Source organism: Abrus precatorius, unplaced genomic scaffold (assembly GCF_003935025.1).
Source record: "Abrus precatorius isolate BTA unplaced genomic scaffold, Abrus_2018 Scaffold8, whole genome shotgun sequence".
In the NCBI taxonomy this organism is placed as follows: Eukaryota; Viridiplantae; Streptophyta; class Magnoliopsida; order Fabales; family Fabaceae; genus Abrus; species Abrus precatorius.
This window is the reverse complement of record NW_020874428.1, coordinates 14514433-14535957: the sequence shown is the minus strand read 5'-3', so window position 1 is coordinate 14535957 and position 21525 is coordinate 14514433. Positions and strand designations below refer to the sequence as shown.

General features: G+C 36.9%; 1 protein-coding gene across 3 annotated transcripts in view; it reads left to right on the top strand.

The window, feature by feature from the left end:
• The first annotated feature begins 673 nt into the window (after positions 1-673).
• Positions 674-21525, top strand: part of LOC113846508 (chromosome transmission fidelity protein 18 homolog) — a 40642-nt gene continuing 19790 nt past the window's right edge. Inside the window, exons 1-10 of one of the 3 annotated variants that reach the window (XM_027474871.1) lie at positions 793-1286; positions 1777-1838; positions 2008-2145; positions 2270-2545; positions 3479-3565; positions 9136-9237; positions 9327-9392; positions 14355-14462; positions 14551-14612; positions 16464-16508. In XM_027474871.1, the coding sequence (XP_027330672.1) occupies positions 833-1286; positions 1777-1838; positions 2008-2145; positions 2270-2545; positions 3479-3565; positions 9136-9237; positions 9327-9392; positions 14355-14462; positions 14551-14612; positions 16464-16508 (1400 nt within the window). In that variant the 5' untranslated portion in view covers positions 793-832. Of the gene's footprint in view, positions 1287-1776; positions 1839-2007; positions 2146-2269; positions 2546-3478; positions 3566-9135; positions 9238-9326; positions 9403-14354; positions 14463-14550; positions 14613-16463; positions 16509-21525 lie in introns of all 3 variants that reach the window. The other 2 variants (XM_027474872.1, XM_027474873.1) reach the window with 2 other exon arrangements.

The window sequence follows — 21525 nt, the reverse complement described above, 5'->3', positions numbered from 1 at the left end:
TTATTCTAATTAGTGCTTAAACATTACATGATTAGTATAAGTGTTAATTGTTGCTAGAAGTAACCATAATAAAAATAGTGCACTAAAAGTTTCCCAAAAAGGATGCCTTTACCTATGGTTCTATTTGAACCACATACATAGAATTTTTAATCTTGAATCCAGAAAGAAGTGGATCATTAATTAATTACTTTATGAAAAAATATAGATAAAATACATTACAAGACTTGATTGGTTGTATGATTGATTGTCTTCTTTTATTCATTAAAAAATTAGTATTGCTTTGCGCTATGGTTTATGAATAGTAGGATTAATGGTTTAGTTGAAAAAAATATTAATACTTTTTAATTTTTAAAATATTAAAAAATTCATAATCGTTAATATAAAAATAATATATTTTTTTGGTAATAGATTGGCAAGAAAACAAAACAAAGAATTTGAGAAATAAGTTCCTCAACCTCCGTGACCCATCTTAGCTAAAAAGACCTGCATAGTGATTTCCTTCTCAGATTTACCGAACCGTGGCAAGTATCAATTACTTTTTATTTGTAATTTATTTATATTTTTATTTTGGCTCCTTTAAATGAAAATTAGAAATTAAAAAAAGTTTGGTTTCTTTCCCCTTTTCGTTAATCTCATTCCCTACTTAATTAACGGCCCACAAGCCTCTACGCCCATATCATTGGCAGTGTCGTCACACGTCTCCCATTTCCCGCCAAAACAAGTGGAGTTGCCGCTATTTAACCTGCATGTTTCAATCCTCCCGAGGCTCTTCATTTGAAACCTTTATCTCTCACGCACACTCTCACTACCACCGAACACTAATCGTTTGGACATGGATATGGATACGGACATGGACATTCCTCTCCCCGAAGAACTCGAATTGCTCGAGTCAAATTCTCACTTCCCCGAAGACCAAGAACTCGAATTGCTCGAATCAAATCCTCACTTCCCCGACTTCGACCCACAACAATCAGATCTCGCTATTCCTTTGGAAACCAAAACCGACGGCCACAAGCGATCGCGATCGAGTTCCGATTCAGAAGAGGAGGAAAGAGCGAAGGTTAGGGTTACGGTTGAGGATTGGCTACGGTACTCTCCTCCACCGGTTCTGGTGGAACATGAAACGAAATTTTTGAAGGAGAAGACGCTGTCGAGGTTCGCCTCTGAGATCGACGGGGAGTGTATGCCGGTTACTGCCCCCAACGGTGACAGGGTTTATGCGAAGCTCAATCGGTTCCAAGGAGAGGAGCACGTCACGAAGCTCGATTGCAAAGGATATTCTGCTGGTAGCATTTTTTTCACATTTGAAGCCAATTCATTATTTTCTTTTTCGCAACTTCAGTTTCTCAGGACATGTTGGACCAAAGGGTTTTGGAGGGAAAGAAAAGTGAAGATCACTGTTCTGCTTTTTAAATCAAGAAGTATAACATGGGTTTTGATAACTTAGTCTTAGTACTCAGTTTAAGTATCCAAAAGTAGTACATTTATTACATTGAAAATATAAAAGTTTATTAAATGTTATTTTTCACAATAGAATTTTACTATTTTTAATTGCTTGAACTTAGTCCCGAGAGCTGGGGTTAAAATTTTCTGTATATTAATTTATTCTAATTTATAATTATTATTTTTAAATTATCCAATTAAAAATGATTTTTTTTTCTATTTTCTTTCCTCTAAAATGCCACTTCCACACATTAATTTATTCTATTTTCTTGATACCGAGCTTATGGATATAAATGGGATAAATGAGTGACTTGGATTTTTGTTTGCTGGCAGAGCATAGTTCAGAACCAATTAGTGTTATACTAGAGAGGTTGGAGCAAGAGGCTTTCGCCAAGGTTTGGACTTAAGACTGTGTTTTCCAAGTTTAGTGTGCCTAAAATTTGAATGAAAATTTCCATGTTTTTGTGTTGTGGTTGTTTGTTACTCAGAAAACAAGTAAAATTTGTTATCAAGCTTGACTTGTGATGTTTCTGATTACTTATTCATGTTCTTTTCATGCTGAAGGCCTTGGAAGTGAGCTCTGAAGGCCAAAGTGTTCTAGATATTCCTGAAACACGAATGGTCCATAAGCAACTTTGGGTAGATAAATATGCTCCGAAATCGTTTACTGAGCTTCTCAGTGATGAACAAACAAATCGCGAGGTACATATTTGCCATAGCATCTAGCTGAAAGTCATGGATTAAAGCTTTTATAGCTGTGAAATATCCTTTGGATTTCTTGGCTTGGCTTGTGTTGATTGGTTGATTTGATTCATGTCTAGGACAGGTACTCTTGTGGTTGAAACAATGGGATTCTATTGTGTTTGGATCTGAAATTCGAAGCACATCTGATAATGTTTTGACCGCCTTGAAATGGCATTCTTCTATTGTCCACAATCAGAAATCTTTGAATTCAAAGTTTCAAAGGATGAATGGAGGATCCAAATGGAGTAGTGGGGGAAGGTATACAAATTCTAGAAGTATGGATGAGAGTGGTAGTTCAAAGAGTATTCAAGATGCATGGGATGCAAAGACAAGGAATATTAGTCCACCAGAAGAAAAGGTATTTATATGATTTGCTTGATTGCATATTCCTCATGAAAGTGGTCTAGTTAATATGCTTTGCGGCCAAATGATCATTCTTACAGAGCTATACATGCATTTGTCATTTTTGGGAATATGCAATAGTGTCAACTTGGTAGAATTGTGCTATTACTTGTGTCAATTTTGTAAAGACTGGATATCATTTTTGTCAAATTTGTGAGCATAATTAACAATTTAACAGTTTTCCAGATGGGATTATAATATGTATTAGTATTTGGGATTATCTATTCGAGTTATTATTATTATTAATACATTGATGGCTTCTGCATACAACACATTTTGCTATATCTGTAGTGTTCTTGGCCTTCTTTACACATGCGTGCACAAACATGCACACAATGGTTGGGTGTGTACCAATCATGTTATTGACTCAATTTCTTTTAATTGATTATTTTAAAAACAGTTTCTTTTTCTTGAAATGTAATCATGTTTTTGGTTGAAACATAAAAGTCTTCATTATTATTTATAATCTGGAAACAGCTCTATTCTTTCAGCTTCCACCTGAGAATTTTTCATTTGTGTTTTCTGATAATTTTATAGTTTCTAGATAAAAATACTTATCCTTCCCTCCAAATATATTCTATAATTCTGAGCATAAATTGCCACATGCTGCAGCTTTCTTTCTTTTTCTCTCTCTAGAGTATTTGTCAATGGACTTTCACTTTTTAGACTTTTAATATTTGAATCATTTTAATAACACAACAAATATATTAATGTATTGTCCAGAATATTATTCTTCTGATCCTTCTAATCATGCAGTTGCACTATGCTTCTGTTGTTTATACATGGCATGAGTTGCAGCCATTTGAAATATAAAAATGTTTTATCAATCCTGTTGTTGGATATTGAGTGTTGAATCCAATTGTTAACTGAAATTTTGTAATGATTACAGATACTTCTACTGTGTGGACCACCAGGTCTTGGTAAAACAACAATTGCACATGTAGCTGCTAGGCACTGTGGATATGATGTGGTGGAGGTATTTTTTTGGGTTATTTTTACTTGTAGAATCATCTTCAAGCAGTAGCCTTTTCTACTTTTTTTTTAATAAATAATTAAGTTTAATTTTTTCTTGTGTTTTATGCATTTAATATCATTTGGTTGCCTAACTTTGTTGTTGGATTTTATGAATTATGTTAAATCTAATTTCATGTATCATGGTAGTAATGTAAATAGAAAATGGGCCTGCTAATAATGGGCCCAATTGATTTGGTTAGAGTGAAGGTGGCTGGTGGATCATAAAATGTATTGGACCAATATGTAGTGGGGAAGAGGATCGGTGCCTCTTGAATTGTACTGAACTAGTGGGGATCGTCTTTATGTGTTCTAGCTTTGCATGGAAGAGTCTTTTTGGGAAAAACTTCAATCCTGAGTTGTAATCATCTTTTACCCCAATTTTTAGTCTACTCTATCAATGGACCATAAATTATGTATTTATTTGATAGAAGGGATTCTTTCTTGCTGTCCTTTGTTGACAAAGAAGTATGAGAGACAAGATAAATCTGTGTGTCTAGACTACATAGCAGAGTATGCATTTATAATATGAATCATTAATACAAAATGTACAATTACTTAATTACTGTAGTTACAAAGATACTAATTTTCCTATTTACAATATTACTATAAATTTCATGATTCCACCACTCCCCCTCAAGTTAGAGCATATAAATCGTATGCACTAAGCTTGTCACATATATAACTAATTTGAGGACTTCTTAATGACTTGCTTATATAGGAAAATTAGTATCTTTGTAACTACACATGATTCCACCACTCCCCCTCAAGTTAGAGCATATAAATCGTATGCACTAAGCTTGTCACATATATAACTAATTTGAGGACTTCTTAATGACTTGCTTATATATTTTCCAGTTCATTACGAGAATTTATAAAGCTAGTATTGGTAATAAGATCTTCTCTCTAATAAAATGATAGTCTATGATCTATCTCAATATGTTTAGGCCTCTCATCAGAAAACAGATTGGAGTCAATATGCAGAGCTGCCTAGTTATTGTAAATAAGTGTCATTTGTCTAACTTTTTTAAATTTCAACTGAGCAATTGCTTAAGCCAAATTAATTTACAAGTGGCTAAAGTCATGACTTAATACTTTGCTTCTGTACTAGACCTTGCAACCACACTTTGCTTCTTGCTTTTCTAGGAAATCTTATTATCACTAATAAGGATGAAATAGCCAGACGTAGACCTCCTATCACTCGGTGATCCTACCTAAACTGCATCTGAATACCCCAAAACCTGAGTATGTTCATCGTCTTCATACAAGAGACCTGTTCTTAAATCTCTCCTGCTCTCCTTCAACATATTTCAGGATGTGAATACTGCATCCAAATGTGCATCACAAGGAGAGTTAAGAAACTGACTCACTACACTAACTTCATAGGAGATGTTTGGATAAGTAACAGTTAGATAGTTTAATTTTCTAACAAGTCTTCTATACCTTTTTGGATCTGAGAGTGACTCCTCTTGACTTGGTCAAAGTTTGGTCTAGACTACTCGGAGCATGTATTTATAATAGAAATCATTAATATAGAATACACAGATACCTAATTACTGTAATTACAAAGATACTAATTTTTCTATATACAACATTATAATTACATCATAATTCCAACATCCTTGTGAGTACATATGGTCAAATGGAACTACTTGATGATGTTGACTTATATTTGTCATCTTTAATATTACAAATTTCTTTGCTTTCATTTGGTTGTGTTACTACTACATCTTTCTCTCGTCCCTTGCTAACATACTTTCTCTCTCTTACACGCTTACTCACTGTTCTTATAAAAGCTTTAATATATTGTTAGAATATCAAGAAAATATCTCATCATATTATTATTGTATTTTAGAATATTTAGAGTATCTTAGATGGTCTCTTAGGAATGATTTTTATATTTAATTGTAGTTCATGATTTATTTCCTTGTTATTATGATTTGGAGTCAATATTTAGAGAAAATAGGGGTTATTGCATTTTTTTTTTATAAGAAAAACAAATTTACTAAAATAAGAACAAGACTTGAGAACAAAAAACTAGCAAAATGCAAATATAATATAACATATACTCCTATCCACATAGAAACAGCTCCTCACAATCCCTTGTCCAACATTAATTTGCCTTTTGCATTAACGCTTTGTGATGAGAACCCAACAGATAATGGGCTTGAGGAAGCTCTGGTTCAGGAAGCAGTAAACAAGCCCAAGGAGTTGATTGTTTATTATAGGACGAAAAAGAAATCAGAAAAGAAATAGAATTGCTGATTACGCAAGTCAGTTTGAGGAGAGAGAATTTGTTGCATAGGCTGCTACATTATCGTGAGGGAGGTTATGGGAGGGTATCTTTTTGGCAATTCTGTTTTGTGGTTTGGATAGAAAGCCTTTAGTGCTCTCTATACGGAGCTGTGCTCTGGGACTAGGAGGATTATTCCTTATTGCATTGTTGTGTCCTATCTTTTAATACAAACTATTACCCATTTACCTTTCCATTTGTGTTTTCTTTGTTCGACAAATTATTTTTGGAGTGTGGGTTTGTAACACTTTGTTATTTGTTTCTCATCAAACCAATATCAATTTCATAATCATTTATTTAAGATCTGTGTGGTGTGTGGAATTGGAATTATAGCAAATGAAATTGCAATTGCAATTTTGTTAGAATCAGAGTTCCTTGGTATGGGCTATCCAAAGAATTAAGCATAAATTTATAATTCATAATTCTAAGTCAAATTCCGATCCCATTTTGAAGCTTCTAATTAGGGGTAGTCAGTAGGATGATTCCATTTTCATGCCCAATTGTGTAGGCCAAGAAATACTTAAGCTTATTTTCTTATTTCTTCTTTTCCTACTAAATGCCTCTAATATCAACATGGTATTAGAGTCTAGGCCATCAATTGTTACCTGTTGATGATGAGACTTGAAATTCCAATAGGCTGATGATTCATTATTGGATAATCCAATTCCAAGAAACTAACCTATCTGGAATGTATACTGCTGAAAGGGGCATAGGATGTAGAAACTCTGTAATGTGATAGTTATGTAGTCGATTATGTAGGTCAGTTATGTGTATATGATGTAAGTAGTAGTTGGGAAGCAGTTCTTATATGTATTTGGTAGTTTTAGACAGATTTAATTCTTTGCATGAGTTTCTCAACTTTGGGACAACATTCTTGCTATACTTTCTGTATATTTCTGTGTATTAAAACATATTAGTAGAATTCTAATAGTATAGAGAAAGAGAGAGAGAGATTGAGAAACTGTAAAACAGAAACTGTATTATTATTATCTGTCAAAATGAATTAGTACATAAAGGTTTAAATACAAGACTGCAGCAGTTAAAAGAATAACAAACTCTAGGAATTGCACAAATCCATAACTAACTAAGATGGACGCTAACAGAAATACATCTATCACATGTATACACCAATCTCAGTTGGTGTGGTGTTCTATCACTCGTTGCATCACTTTTGCTGCCAAATTCCCTAAAACTTAGAACTGTACTTTGTTTCCATTGTTATTTTCTTCCTGATTAGCTGTCTCTTTTGATATTTTCTTCTAGGGCACTCTGTCTATCTTCACTGCACCTGTATGTGTACCTTCTCTCTCTTCAATGTACCTTTCACCTCAGCATGCTCTGTCATGTCAAGATTGGCTAGTGCCTGAAATTGTGCCACCATTAGAACATGGTTTGCTGTGTTTTGCCTCATCTGTTAACTTCAAACATGAGTAAGGGTGCATTGTGAATGTTTTTGATCTTTATCTGACTTGTGTGCTCTTTCTACATGTGGCCACACCTTGTCCTATGGGTCAATGTAATCTGTCCAGCAGCCTTTTTTAAGAATGCACCGCCACCTTTCCTCCACCTTCCTTTGTTTGTCCCACTCACCATGTTTAGGTTGGGCCCAGCTCCCATTAACTTTGTTACCTTGTGGCTGTTTGCTCCCTTGGACTGAGATTTTCTATATTAAATGGTCAGAGATGATGTGTTTTCTCTCTCTGTCAGGTTTGGCATGTTTGGGCCATTTCTTTGTGTTCTTTGTAGTGTATATCTCTACTCTGTCTTTGTTTTGGCTATTTTATGGTTCTTTTGCAATGCTAGCATGGAATTGAGGGGAAGAGAGTTGGAATGTCTCTGTCATGTTGTCCTTTTGCGTTCGTCAATCATACAAGTTCTGACTTATCCCACTGATTATCATTTTGGTGGTGATTTATGTTGGCTATGCCTCACACCTTCCCTGTCTTTATACCAGATGCAATTTGGCCTTTGTTGAGTTGTAAATGCTGTAAATAGAGTGTAAAGTAATTCGGAGTATAATTTTTGAAATTCCTTCAATAAATGGATTTTGTCCAGGGTATTATTCTTCATTTCCATGAAATTATTCCATAATTACGAGTATTGTTATTTCCTTTTCTGTATCTTGTAACATGTTATATATCACTATGTACTATTCAGTTCAACATGAATTATTCAGACCTCATTTCTGATTTTGTCATTGCATGGCCTTGTCTCCACTCCCGTATGCTCTAGTCTTGTAATAGCAAATCATTAATAAAGCAAGTATATGTTAAAAGAATTAAAACAGGGGTAGGGGGTCAGAACCTAACTAACTAAATTAGTTGGAGGTGGTTAGTAAGAGATTGTACATCAAAGGAAATATGATAGGATAGAAGGAACAGGGAGGATGATCATTGTAAGGTTGGGGAGAGTCCAGGGTCAAGACCCTGTAAACAATGTTAACATCTTTGTCTGTTTCTTGGTCACCTTGATCAGGGGGCATTCTTGTGAATAAATACAATCTGTGGTTTTGTTTTTCCATCTATATTGAACCAGTTCTAACATCTTGTCTCAAAGTCCTAGTTGTTTTTGATTTCCACTAGTTACACTTTAGTTTATTTTCTTTTAATTTTTTAATTATATCAAGCCTAAAGCTTTGTAAGCTTTAGCTTGAAGGGAAATGTTTGAATACAACAGCAGCCAAGCCTTATTCCATTAGGTGAGTTTGGCTACATGGATCACACAGACACCATTGAGGTAGGTCAAAAACCAAATTTTCATAAATATTATTAATGAAAAGGTTTCTTTTAATAACTTCTTCTAAGCTTCTTTTGAGTCTCCCTCTACCCCTTTTTACTGGACTAAAAGTCATGTCATTCACTTTCTTCATTGTTGGCCTCCAAATCTTCTCTGCAAGCGATCAAATCACTGTAGACGGTTTTTAGAAATCTTTTCCACTATGGGGCCATAGGTGGAGTTGAAGGGAAATGTTTGAATATCTAGAAAACATTCTCATATTATTAACATATCTTTAGATGATATCTCAGGCATGGCTTCCATCATTATATTTCAATCAGGGGTCTAGATGTCTTGTGTTATTATAAACAGGTTAGTTTGCAGTGCTTGTCTTTTGTTTCACATCACAACACCAATATCAATTTGAGATTACTCATTAGCTTATTCTCTCTTTTCTTCTCTATCTAATCCCCCCCCATTCTTTTATAATTTCATCTTATAACAAATGAGACTTTTAAATTTTGTAGGTTAATGCAAGTGATGATCGTTCTGCATCAAGAATTGAGGCTAAAATTCTTGATGTGGTTCAGATGAACTCTGTCTTGTCTGATTCAAGGCCAAAGTGTCTGGTATTTTTTCTTCCTTTAAGTATTTTCGTTTTGTATCTTACTATTCTTGCATGCAGAAAAAATGATTATCTGATGCCTTTTCTTTTCAGGTGGTGGATGAAATTGATGGAGCTCTTGGTGATGGCAAGGGTGCAGTGGAGGTTCTTCTAAAGATGGTCAGTCATAGTTGAAGTTGTAAATTTGATACCGAACAGAATATTGAATGAATATTTCTCATTAATTTTATAGTGTACAATGGTGCCCTACAGCTACGGTAATTAATTCTATACTAAAATCATGGGTGTCAATTATACCCAATTATGCTAATTACATAAATAAGGAAAGATATTAGAGATTACAACTTTGTTGTATTAAAACTTTGTATCAATTTTTCTGTTATAATAGTTAGTTACAGATTCTGTTAAACTGTTAGCTTTCAGTTTTGTATTATTATATACATCTCTGTAATAGTCCCAAGGTGGTTAATGAATTCTATGACAAACTCCTCATAGAGTTTGTTTTCTTTCTCTTACAGTCTTTTCTTCCTATCTTACAATCCTTTATGGTATCAAGAGCTTAGTTCTGATCCACCTGGTTTGTTATGGCTTCAGCAGCCAATGATAACACTGATTGCAATTGTCCACCGCCTCCCCCGCCACCAACACCAAAGGCTGTGCTGCCTACTCCAACGACTTTTTCCCACACTGTCACTGCCAAACTCCCTGATTCAATTATCTTCCTGGCGATCACAAGTTCAACCAGTCATCAAAGGCCATGGTCTCAACTACATTCTTGCTCCACAAAGTCCTCCGAAATTTGTTTTGACCAAGTTTGGGATTCCCACACAATTTCACCTGAATTTCAGTTATGGGAGCAACAAGATCAGTTCCTCCTGTCATGGCTTCAGTCCACCATCTCTGAACCTGTTCTTCCCTGGTTGATACAGTGCTCCACGTCATGGCATGTTTGGGACGAACTGCATGAGCATTTTCTTGCTGCTGCTCGTGCAAAGAAGAAGCAAATCTGCGCTGAGCTTCATACAATTTCCCTTAATAATCGACCCATTACTGTTTATCTCCTTCGTATTCAGACTTTACTTGATTCTCTGTTATCCATTGGAGATTCTGTCTCACTAAGTGAACACATTGATATCATTCTTGATGGATTGCCTGATGAATATGACACTGTAGTCACGGTTCTTGGTTCAAAAATCTATCCTCACACTCTTGATGACATTTCTTCCCTACTTCTAGCCTATGCATCCCGCCTTGAATAGTCTAGAAATAACACCCTGGGCAGTGTGCATGTCGCTAAAGGTACCCAGTCTTCCTCCCAAGATTCTGCAGGGCATGCTCTTCTTACACATGCCTCCTCAGGTTCATTCTCTGGTTCTGGTTATGGTAATTTGTCTCATCCTGCTCCCAGCCGCAGTGGTAGTCGTTCTTTTACCCATGGTGGACTAGGAGGTGCTCATGGCCGTTATGCTGATATTCAATGCCAAATCTGTCACAAGTATGGTCATAAGTCCTTAAAAATGTTCTCAAATTGTGTAATATTTCTTCCATTAATAAATCTGATTTTACTTTATGCTTTCATTGTTGTCTTGGTAAATCCCATAAACTGCCATCCTTTCCCTCTACATCTGTTTACTCTACACCCTTTGATTTGATATATATTGATCTTTGGGCATAGTTCCCTGTGTTTCAAAATATAGTTACAGGTATTATATTACGTTTGTTGATGCCTACACTCGCTTTACTTGGCCGTACCTCTTGAAATCGAAGTCAGAGCCCTTCATGTGTTCAAACAGTTTCAGAGTTTGGTTTAGACACTGCCCGTCAAAGCTGTTCAGTCTGATTGGGGTGGTGAATTTTGCCCTTTTACCCAACACTTTGCTGATTCAGGGATCATTCATCGCTTTATTTGTCCTCATACCCATCATCAGAATGGTGTAGTGGAACACAAACATAGACACATCATTGAAATGTCTCTGATTTTGTTATCTCAAGCCTCTTTACCAATGACCTTCTAGGACTATGTAGTAATCTCTAGTGTATACCTGATCAACCGGCTGCCCTCCACTGCCATCCAAGGTGAGGTTCCTTTCCAAAATTATTTCACAAGCTTCCTGATTACAAGTTTCTCAAGGTTTTCAATTGCTCTTGTTTTCCCTTGCTGCGTCCCTACAATTCTAACAAGCTTCAGCCCCACTCTCAAGAATGTGTTTTTCTCAGCTACTATATGTCTCATACGGGCTACAAGTGTCTCTCTACCAATGGCTGTATCTATGTCTCCAAAAATGTCATTTTCAATGAGCACCGTCTTCCCTTCACCACTCTTTTCCCCACAGAATCCTCACTCACTCCTATCAGCTCCACTCATACCACCAACCCTTTCAATATCTTACATTCATCTGCTCCTCCACCTGCACCTTCTACGTCATCCTTCTGATTCTCATCCTTTGCCGCATCCCATTCTTCCGCATCCTCTTGTCTCATTAGTAAGGGCGGATAACATTCACCCAATGACTACCTGGGCTAAATCTAGCATCATTCAACTCAGAATCTAGCCCACTCTACTTCTTACTCTTGCTGAACCCAAATCTATTATGATGCTCTTGCTAACTCTACTTGGCGTGCAGCAATGCAGGTTGAATATGATGCTCTCATAAGAAATGATACTTGGAAACTTGTTGATTTGCTTCCTTCCAAAACACCCATTGGCTGGCTGCAAGTGGATTTTTCGGGTCAAAGAAAATTCTGATGACACCATCAACAAGTATAAGGTTCGAGTTGTTGCAAAGGGATTTCTTTAGAGATTGGGCTATAACTACAACGAAACCTTTTCCCCTATCATTGAGCCTGTCATAGTTCGCATCCTGCCCACACTTGCTGTAACAAATCATTGGCAACTTCAACATTTGGATGTCAACAATGTTTTCGTCAATGGCATTCTTAAAGAAGAAGTCTATATGACTCAGCTCCCTGGTTTTGAGATTACAAATAAAACTCTAGTCTGCAAATTCCGCAAGGCCTTTTATGGCCTCAAACATTTCCCACGGGCTTGGTTTGACAAACTAAGAAGCACTCTTCTCCATGGTTTCCAGTCCAGCAAGTGCGATCCCTCTCTCTTTATCTTTAAAGATGCCTCTACTATGGTTTACATGCTGATTTATGTTGATGATATCATTGGTACTGGTAACAATTCTACTTTCATTCGCTCTTGTTTTCAAGCTAAATTTGGAGTTTTTCTCTTAATGACTTAGGTGATCTTGACTATTTTCTGGGAATTGAGGTCACTTATCACTCCAATAACTCTCTTCTCTCAATCTGAATATATTCGCGATTTATTGACTAAGACTAATATGGCTGAGGCAAATGCTATCTATTCCCCTAGGGTTGGTGGATGTAAATTGACCAGAATTGGTGCTGAAAACTTTTCTGATCCTACTCTATATCGTTCTGTTGTTGGTGCCCTACAATATGCTACTATTACAAGACCTGAAATTAGCTTCTCTATCAATAAAGTGTGTCAGTTCATGAGTGCTCCTAAGGAACCACACTGGCAGGCCGTTAAATGCATGTTGTGATACCTTAAAGGCACTATTCATTTTGGTTTATTTCTCCTGCCAAATTTTTTCACCTTTCACTATTCTGTTAATGCTTACTGTGATGCTGACTGGGTCTCGGATTCGGATGACAGGCGTGCTATGCTGGTCTAAAAAGCAATTTGTTGTTGCTCGATCTAGTAGAGAGGCGGAATTCCATAGTTTAGCCCTCGCCACAACAGAAGTCTCTTATAGCAGACCAATATTAAAGAAAGTGTATACGAGGCAATAAAAGAATAAGGTAGGAGACTAGAACGGAACTAACTAATGTAGTTAGGAATGGTCATTAATAGAATAAGGGATATAAAAGGAAGAGGAGGGAAGGCAGGGAACAGGTTGGGTTTAGCAATTGGGTTGGGAGAGTATTCGGGGTCTCTAGGAGTATGCTATACACGTACGGTTTCTGCCTCGGGGTCACATTGACCAGAGGAATTCTTGTGAATAATGAAGATATTTTTCTCTTTCTTTCTCTTACTATACTAGACCAGTTTTATTAGTCTCTTGGATTCAGTCTCTCCTCTTTGAACTTCAAGTCTTTCATGCTCCTCTTGTCCTCTTTTGTGACAATCAAAGCACTGTTAGTCTAGCTCACAACCCTATTTTCCACTCTGTTGACAGACTTTCTGCCAACCCCTCTTGATCTTACAGGGGGATATTAGAGTTTACAACTCTGTTGTATTAAAACTTTGCATCAGTTTTTCTGTTATAATAGTTACAGATTCTGTTAAACTGTTAGCTTTCAGTTTTGTATCATTATATACATTTCTGTAACAGTCCCAAGGTGGTTAATGAATTCTTCGACAAACTCCTAAGAGAGTTTGCTTTCTTTCTCTACATTCTCTTACATTCTTTTCTTCCTATCTTACAATCCTTTAAAAGAGAGAAAAATAGGAAGGAAATCAGAATATTTTACTACAGTTGACATGTTTGGTCTGTCTTCTAAAGTGAATTGTCTAAGCAGACCTTTCAAATTATAGTCATATAATGGGTTCTTTTCACATGGTCAAAGGTCTCAATTTCATCACAGTTTGTACCTTGATTTTTATTGTGGTTCCACTAATTCATTTATTGGTTGTGTTCACTATTCATGCATTCATCTAAATTGCTGGAACATATGTTATCTTACCAGACACGTTATGATAGGCTTGATATGATTTGTATGTAACTGAATGTAGTTTTCTGGTTCTATTGTTTTGTAAAGTAGATTTAATATTAATGCACTTTTTAGAGGGTAGAGTTGTATATTAGGCTCTGAAAGCATAACTATCTTGATTTTTTATTTTTTAAGTATACATTTTACTATAGAACTGCATATTTTTCATGAATTTTCCTTGGTTCTGAGAGGAGTGAAGTTCCTAGTGTTTTGTTTCACTGGTAATTGACTAGTTACCCTTTCATTAACATAAAAAACCTTAGTTTTTTCTAAGCAAAGAAAATTATGCTGGTATGTCTGCCACTAATAAGGAAAGGAACATAAAAGCAAGTTTGTTTTGGGGAAACCATAAAGCTCTATTCAAACTAAATCTTGCAGATTTCTGTCAAAAGGATGTCTGATGCAGGGAAGCAAAGTTTGGGCAAAGGACAACTGGAAAGGAAGTCGTTGAAAAAGGGTCAGAAAACAGCATCACTGTCAAGACCTGTGAGTTTTGGATGTTTTGATGTTCATATCCTCAATGTTCACTAGACAAATCATTTGTGGTGATGATAATATTTGTTTGTCAATGTAGGTGATTTGCATTTGTAATGACCTGTATGTACCTGCCTTAAGACCATTACGTCAGGTGGCCAAGTAAGTTACTAATTCAGATAACTAACATATGACATCAATATTGTAGTCCTATGTTGATATCTAGCACTTAGTAACATGTAAAACACATACTAGGAATGATGTTACGCAAGTAATTTACTAATTCCTTGATGTTAACCATTGGATTTAGCATCACATTAATATTCTGTACGGTTATATGTACATACTTGTGTGGTCAGCAATAGATAAAATTTTGAGATCTATATGGTATCAGTAGTTCTTTTTACAGTGATGTTTCTTCTCTTTGGTGCCCTAACACTGAAGCACCACAGTAGTGTGCTCCATCCACTGCTCTTTCCAGACCTTGTCAACTGCCACCTAGCCACCACTAGTTGCCTCAGATTTCGTCAACGCTGCCCACCTTCAAAGCCTTTTGTCCCCCTCTGTTGCATGTGCCACTTTCATTTCTGTGTGTGACGTCCATGTGCTGCACAGTCCACGTGCATGTGCTATTTTGCCAGCTGCCCACTCCTTTGATGACCTTGTTGGCAACTCTGTTTGACCATATCTGCCCCAGGTGCTAGCTCTAACACCTCCACTGCTGTCAGCTTCACCTCAGTTCCCTTGATTCCCTGTGATAAATTAGTGGGGAGTGCTCATGGGCAGCAGCTGTCGAATTATGGTTTCAATGTCAAGGTTGCCATGACCATCTACTCAAACTGGCCAAGGATATTCCCACCAAAGACCAGATCCGCTAGAAGGAAATTGATGCCTCCCTCTGTAGTGTCTTGTGTGACACCCTTACTATACATTTTATTATTATTATTAAAATAGTTAATACTAATTCAAAATATCACAGCAAGAATATCATATATGTATATGCAAGCCATGAGTGAGCGCAACCAACTGCACGACTAAGAATAGCCTTACACAGAGATGAAAGAAGCCAAGAGCACTACAGTTGATCTTGTTGCTCGTACTGCAGATGGCCTTCACTGATATTGTCACAATCTTGATATTCTTTAGTAAGAAATTGAGCAAGAATTTGTGGATTAACAATAAATCGATGCAATCTGTGTGCTCTGATTATAGTTTCAGCTTGCTGTTTCCAGAGAAGAAAGATCTTCTCATCAAGACGCAAAGCAATTGCATGAGAAAATAAGTGATATTGATTTAAACAATTAGTGAATTATATTTAATTTTGCAAGAGAAAGATGGGGCAATCATGATGGTTTTTTGATTGCAGAATATTCCCGCTGTAATTTTCATTGGATTTTGTCATCTATTTTAGGTAATTTGTTATAATAGTGGGAAGTTTATTGTTCTGAATTATAGAGTTGCCACATGGTGTTTTAGTTAAGTGTGAATTTAATGCGTGTGAACTTCTATTGTACTTTATCTTGAAAATCTATTATTTTGTATTTGTTTTGGTGCATAAAAACTTAATTATATGGTAATCTTGTGTTTCATATTAGTTATTTGTCTTTATTTCATTCTTTTATTCCCATTTTTTGTTCAAATCTTAGTTCCTTACATCACTTGGCTTGATGCTATTCTGGTGCCCCTTGCCACAAGATGCTAGAAATTTAGTGCTGCCTAACGATTGTCTTTGTCCTTTGGCTACCTTGTTAATTGAGGATACATGATTTAGGGGACTGCTTGTCAGTCAAGTTTTTCTTTTGTCTGTTATAGTACTGCTATGTGTAGATAATGATGGTTTTTCTTTTCTAGATATTATTTAATGGATTTTCCTCTTGCAGATACCAGAGTTTTCTTTATCGACAACTTTGATCCCCTATCCCTTATTCCAGTTTTTCTGTTTCCATCAATTTTATAGATCTTAATTTGTATATAATTTGATTTCTTGAATACAAACTTTTTGTTCTTTGACAGGGTTCATATGTTTGTCCAACCAACTGTTAGTCGTGTGGTAAACAGGTGATGATTAGCTTTACATAGTTCATACATATCTAGAATGCTTGATTACTTAATGGTTCTAACGTTTGATCACTATAATTATTTGTCTACTTAATTTATATTGTAATAGTTGACATACTTGATTACTCTATGGTTCTAATTATTTTGCGGGTAAGCAAATGTTGGAGGAGATAGGATTTGCCAACACTAGTTCTATGAAACTTTGGTGTGACAATCAAGCTGTCATTTACATTACATTGAATCTAGTGTTTCATGAAAGGACAAAGCATATTGAATTGGATTGTTCCCTTCATTCAAGAGAAGGTTCATTGAGCCCATTGTAGGTCGTTCTAACCATCAAGACAGTATGATCTCTACAATATGCAAAGGTCAATGGGCCTAAGGGAGCCAATAGGATGAGTGTTATTTTGTTCAGCCATGGCAGAAAAAAAATCGTATGTGACAATAGATATCACCTAGAGGTTGAAGGAACAATGTTTTAAATGTTTGCATCTTGGTAGCAAAGGGCCACAATCAACAAAGGAGGTCTCGAATATAATGAGCCTTGCAACGAGGCAAACAGCGGTCAGGAGGGCAGTAGGTGGTGGTGGTGCCATGAGGTGGGAACCAAACTCTTTGAATAGTTTCGTCTAAGGTTTTTTTGGATCTTCCTAACACCTTTTTACCATACTAAAATTCATGTAATCTACTCTCCTCACCGGTGTCTAAAGATCTTCACTGTATGTGACTAAATTGTTAAATATATGTGAATATGTTATTTAAAGAAATAATACCCATGTAATTAGGTAACTGTATATTTGTCCTTAATTTTGTAGTTATGATTACTATTACTATTAATATGAATATACATCCTGTGGTGTAGTCGAAACACATGAAATTCTTTTCATGCCTTCTCGTATTCTCTCATCTTAACATGGTATCAAGAGCCTAGCAAGGAGGAAACCTTAATTCGTCCTTTCCCTGTGATCCACTTGCTCATAAGTGTAATTATTTTTTAAAAATCATGTCTTCGGTTTCTGATATTTTCTGGCCACTACTATTCACTCCGCTTGCAACTTTTCTGGCCGCACTGTTCAATTGCCAGTGAGTTTTCCGGCCACCACTGTTCACACCGCCAGCAACTTTCCAGCGTGCTTTTTTGACCGGCTTCTCACCACCACCGGTGTCGCCCCACTGTGCACAACCATTGCCAACCTCTTGTAGTTGTAACCCCGGAATGTCCACAGGAAGATGACGCGTGGAATTCCGTCAACAAAAGTGGAATTCTAGCAGAATTTTTGGACGGTACCAACTGCCAACCGCTATTTATACCACAAAGCCTTGAGAAACTGAATAATTTGGGTGGGAACTTGGATTTAATACTACCTGCTGCATAATTCCCTTTAATAGCTCATCTCCCAAAATTTCAAAACCCATTAACTTGGTTATCCATTTCAGCTGCTCCCCGCCAATACCCGTTGTTCCAATAGAAACATCAAACTCCTTTGGTCAGTCCTAATAATAAAATGATTAACCAGCAAATATTGGCACCATTTTTGCACAGCAAACACATTTGCCATCAATTCACGCTCATATACTGATTTCACTTTATTTCTGTCCAATAGGGCTTGACTAATAAAAGCCAAAGGTCGACCTTGTTGCATTAAAACTTCTTCAATTTCATATCTTGACACATCAGTTTCGACCACAAATGGCAGATCAAATTTTGGCATTGTTAAGGTTGGCAAAATCTCCATTTCCAACTTCAGTTGCTCAGAAGCTGTTTGTGCCTCCTCTAACCAATTGAAAGTGTTTTTCTTTAATAATTGCGTCAGAGGTTTAGCAATAACCCTATAATTACCTAAAAATGGCGATAATACCTGTCAAGCACATAAAGCCCCTCAAATTTCTAATATCCTTGGGTACAGGCCATTTTTTCATTGCAGACACCTTTGCTGGATCAGCAAAAATTCTAACAGCGGAAATCACATGCTCAAGATACTCTAACTTTTTTTCCCCAAAACTACACTTCTTATCCCAACTCTTGACTTCTCAATAACTGAAGAACTATGCTCAGATGATCAATATGTGAAGCGTAACCTGAACTATATACTAGAATATCATCAAAAAACACCAATACGAACTTACGTAAATATGTTTTAAGAATCTGATTCATGAGGGCTTGAAAGGTTGAAGGCGCATGTGTTAACCTGAATGGCATCACGACATACTCGTAGTGCCCTTCAGGTGTTTGGAAGGCCATTTTTGGGATATCATTCTCTCTCATATGTATTTGATGGTAGTCTAATTTAAGATCGAGCTTAGAAAAATTGTCACTCCACTTAACTCATCCAATAATTCTTAGATAATTGGAATGGGAAATTTGTTTGGAACTGTTATGCTGTTGAGAGCACGATAATCCATCCAAAAATGCCAGCTACTGTCGTTTTTTTTTTTTTTTAACTAAAATCAACAGACTAGTATATGGACTGGTACATGGCCTGATCAATCCTATTGCCAACATATCCTTTACAAGCTTTTCAATTTCTTGTGCTGATGTGGATGTCTATATAGGTAACATGGTCACATTCCCTCTTTGGTGGAAGGGATGTCTCTTCTTTGAACAATTCACCGAACTCCCTTAATAGTTCCTTCATAACTTTTGGAGCTGCTTTTGACATGAGTGGGTATTTCACTACAATCTACATTCATAACTCCTCAACTTCTTCCTTATAGCTGTTAATGTAGCCACTGTCCAGGACAACCCTACATCGCCCTTTATTTCAATAACTTGCCCATCCTTTTGTACTTCAATTAAGTGGTGTCTCAAATCAGTAATGAACTTACCTAAACTTTTGAGCTACTCATAACCCAGAATCACATCTATCCTAACCAAGTTGAACAAGAAGAAATCCTGAACCACCTTTAATATGGGTAGTTCTAACATCACTCCCTTACAAACACCTTGGCTACCCAACCTTTGCCCATCTCCTACTTCAATGAAATATCCCTTCGTAGCCTCTATTGGAATTTTCAGTTCCTCCACCAGTCCCAAGGACAATTTATGAGACCCTCAAATCCACCATTATAATAACCTTTTTTCCCAAAATAGTTCCCCATAAGTTCAATGAGTTTTTTGAAGTCATCCTTGCAATATTGCTTGCATTTAGCTGGAGGATTACTTCTACTTCTTCCTCCATCAATTTTTTGCCATGGTCCTTGTCCTCCTTTCCCAGCAGCATCACATGGAGTTGTTTGTTGCGACAATTGTGGCCTGGTGTAAATTTTGTCACAATGAAAACATAGTCCTCTCCGCCTCTTCTCATTTTCCTTTTCCTTCCTCAACCTCTTGAACCCTAAGCCTCTGCGATGCAAACTCGTTGCAGAAGAGTCACATGGGATGTTACCGGTCCCTTGGGTTTCGACCCAACTCGCACTAGGATGTGTTGGTGTCTATTTCCTGATTGAAAAATCGGGTTCAGCTCTACCTGTCCAACTTTGCTTATTAGTTTCTTGGGCTCCAACTCTGCTTAATAGAAATCGGCCTACTTCCCTTAAAGGATGGTCCATACGATTGGCCCAACAATGATTTTTATCTTCAACCTTCTGGGCCAGCTCCATCATTGTGCTCAAATCCCTTAAATCCCTCAATCTTTCTTCTACCTTGATCTCTTCCTTCAAGCCATTTAGGAATGCCCCAATAATAAAATCCTCGTCTGCAAAACGAAAAAGAGTAGAAAATAACTCAAACTGTTCTCTGTACTCGATAACTGACCCCTCTGTCTTAATCCCTCTGGATTCGTGGTTCCCACCACTGATTCCACTTTAGTGCCTTCCCTTCTAGACAAACCATTGCTGTATCCAACTTTTCTGCTATGGGAATGTTGTTAATCTCAAAGTACCACTCAGCCCTGTACACCTATCCATTTAAGTCATCTCTAGCAAATTAAGGCACCTCTACACGCTTCACCTATTTTCCCCTTCTCCTAGCGTCTTGATTACTGTTTTCACCTTCTGTCTCTGTCCTAACCTCCCTCATACCTCATAGTTGCCTCAAACCTTTCTGTCATCACCCTCATCATCTCATCCATCAGTCTCTGAAACTTCTCTTGAATGAAAGCTTGCATTCCCTCCAACCGATGTTTGACACTCTCCAACCAGTTCTCCATTCTGGTAGGTACCATCAAATGCTCCTAGGACTAGGAGCTATGACACCAACTTGATAGGAACTGAATGCAAAATTGGATTAATAGACTCACGAATTAATCCTCAATTTACACATGAAGCAAACATTGATAACAAGAAGAACAAAGAAAGCTATTGAGAAAGGGATATCTCTCCACCCTGTGATAGCAGTCGCTCCCAAATTACCTAAAATATTTCCTACCTTCCCCTCCTCCATCCATCCTTTCATATTACCTTCCACTGGGCTGATTACTGCATCTTTTGCACCATTCCCTTCATGCCACTATTTAGTTTGTTAGAATCCCTCATAACAGACTCCTTGCTTACATTCCCCATCTTACCCTTATGGTTATTTCTCTTTCTCTGATGTCTTTAACGGAAGCCCAATTTGTTTAGGCCAAACAAAAAGCAAAAAAAGAAAAGATACATCTAGGGGTGTTCCTTAACGACACTGAATTGGGACTTCCAAACAGTGATAAAGCGGCATTGAAAAATAGCAACCAAGCCTAGAAATAGGCTCAGGGAGGGCAGATGACCTTATTTGTAAATGTACTGTTGCGAATGGAGCTTAGGAAGGTGGTGTATGTGCTTGACGCTATAGCAATGTGTGGAGGTGTGTGGCGAGGTTTACGGTACATCGCTTCAAGGTATGGCCGATCTCAATGGTGCGATTCCAGTAGTACTGTTTCACGTCGAATTGGAGCAATCTTTGGTAGTGGGCCTGATGGTGATGGATGACAGTGTATAGGAACTAAGAACAAAAAATGGTACGATTAAGGTACCAAACATTGGGTTGTTTCACTCAAGGCAACCTAGGGTTCAAGTGTCGTAACAAAGACGGCTATTGGGTTTA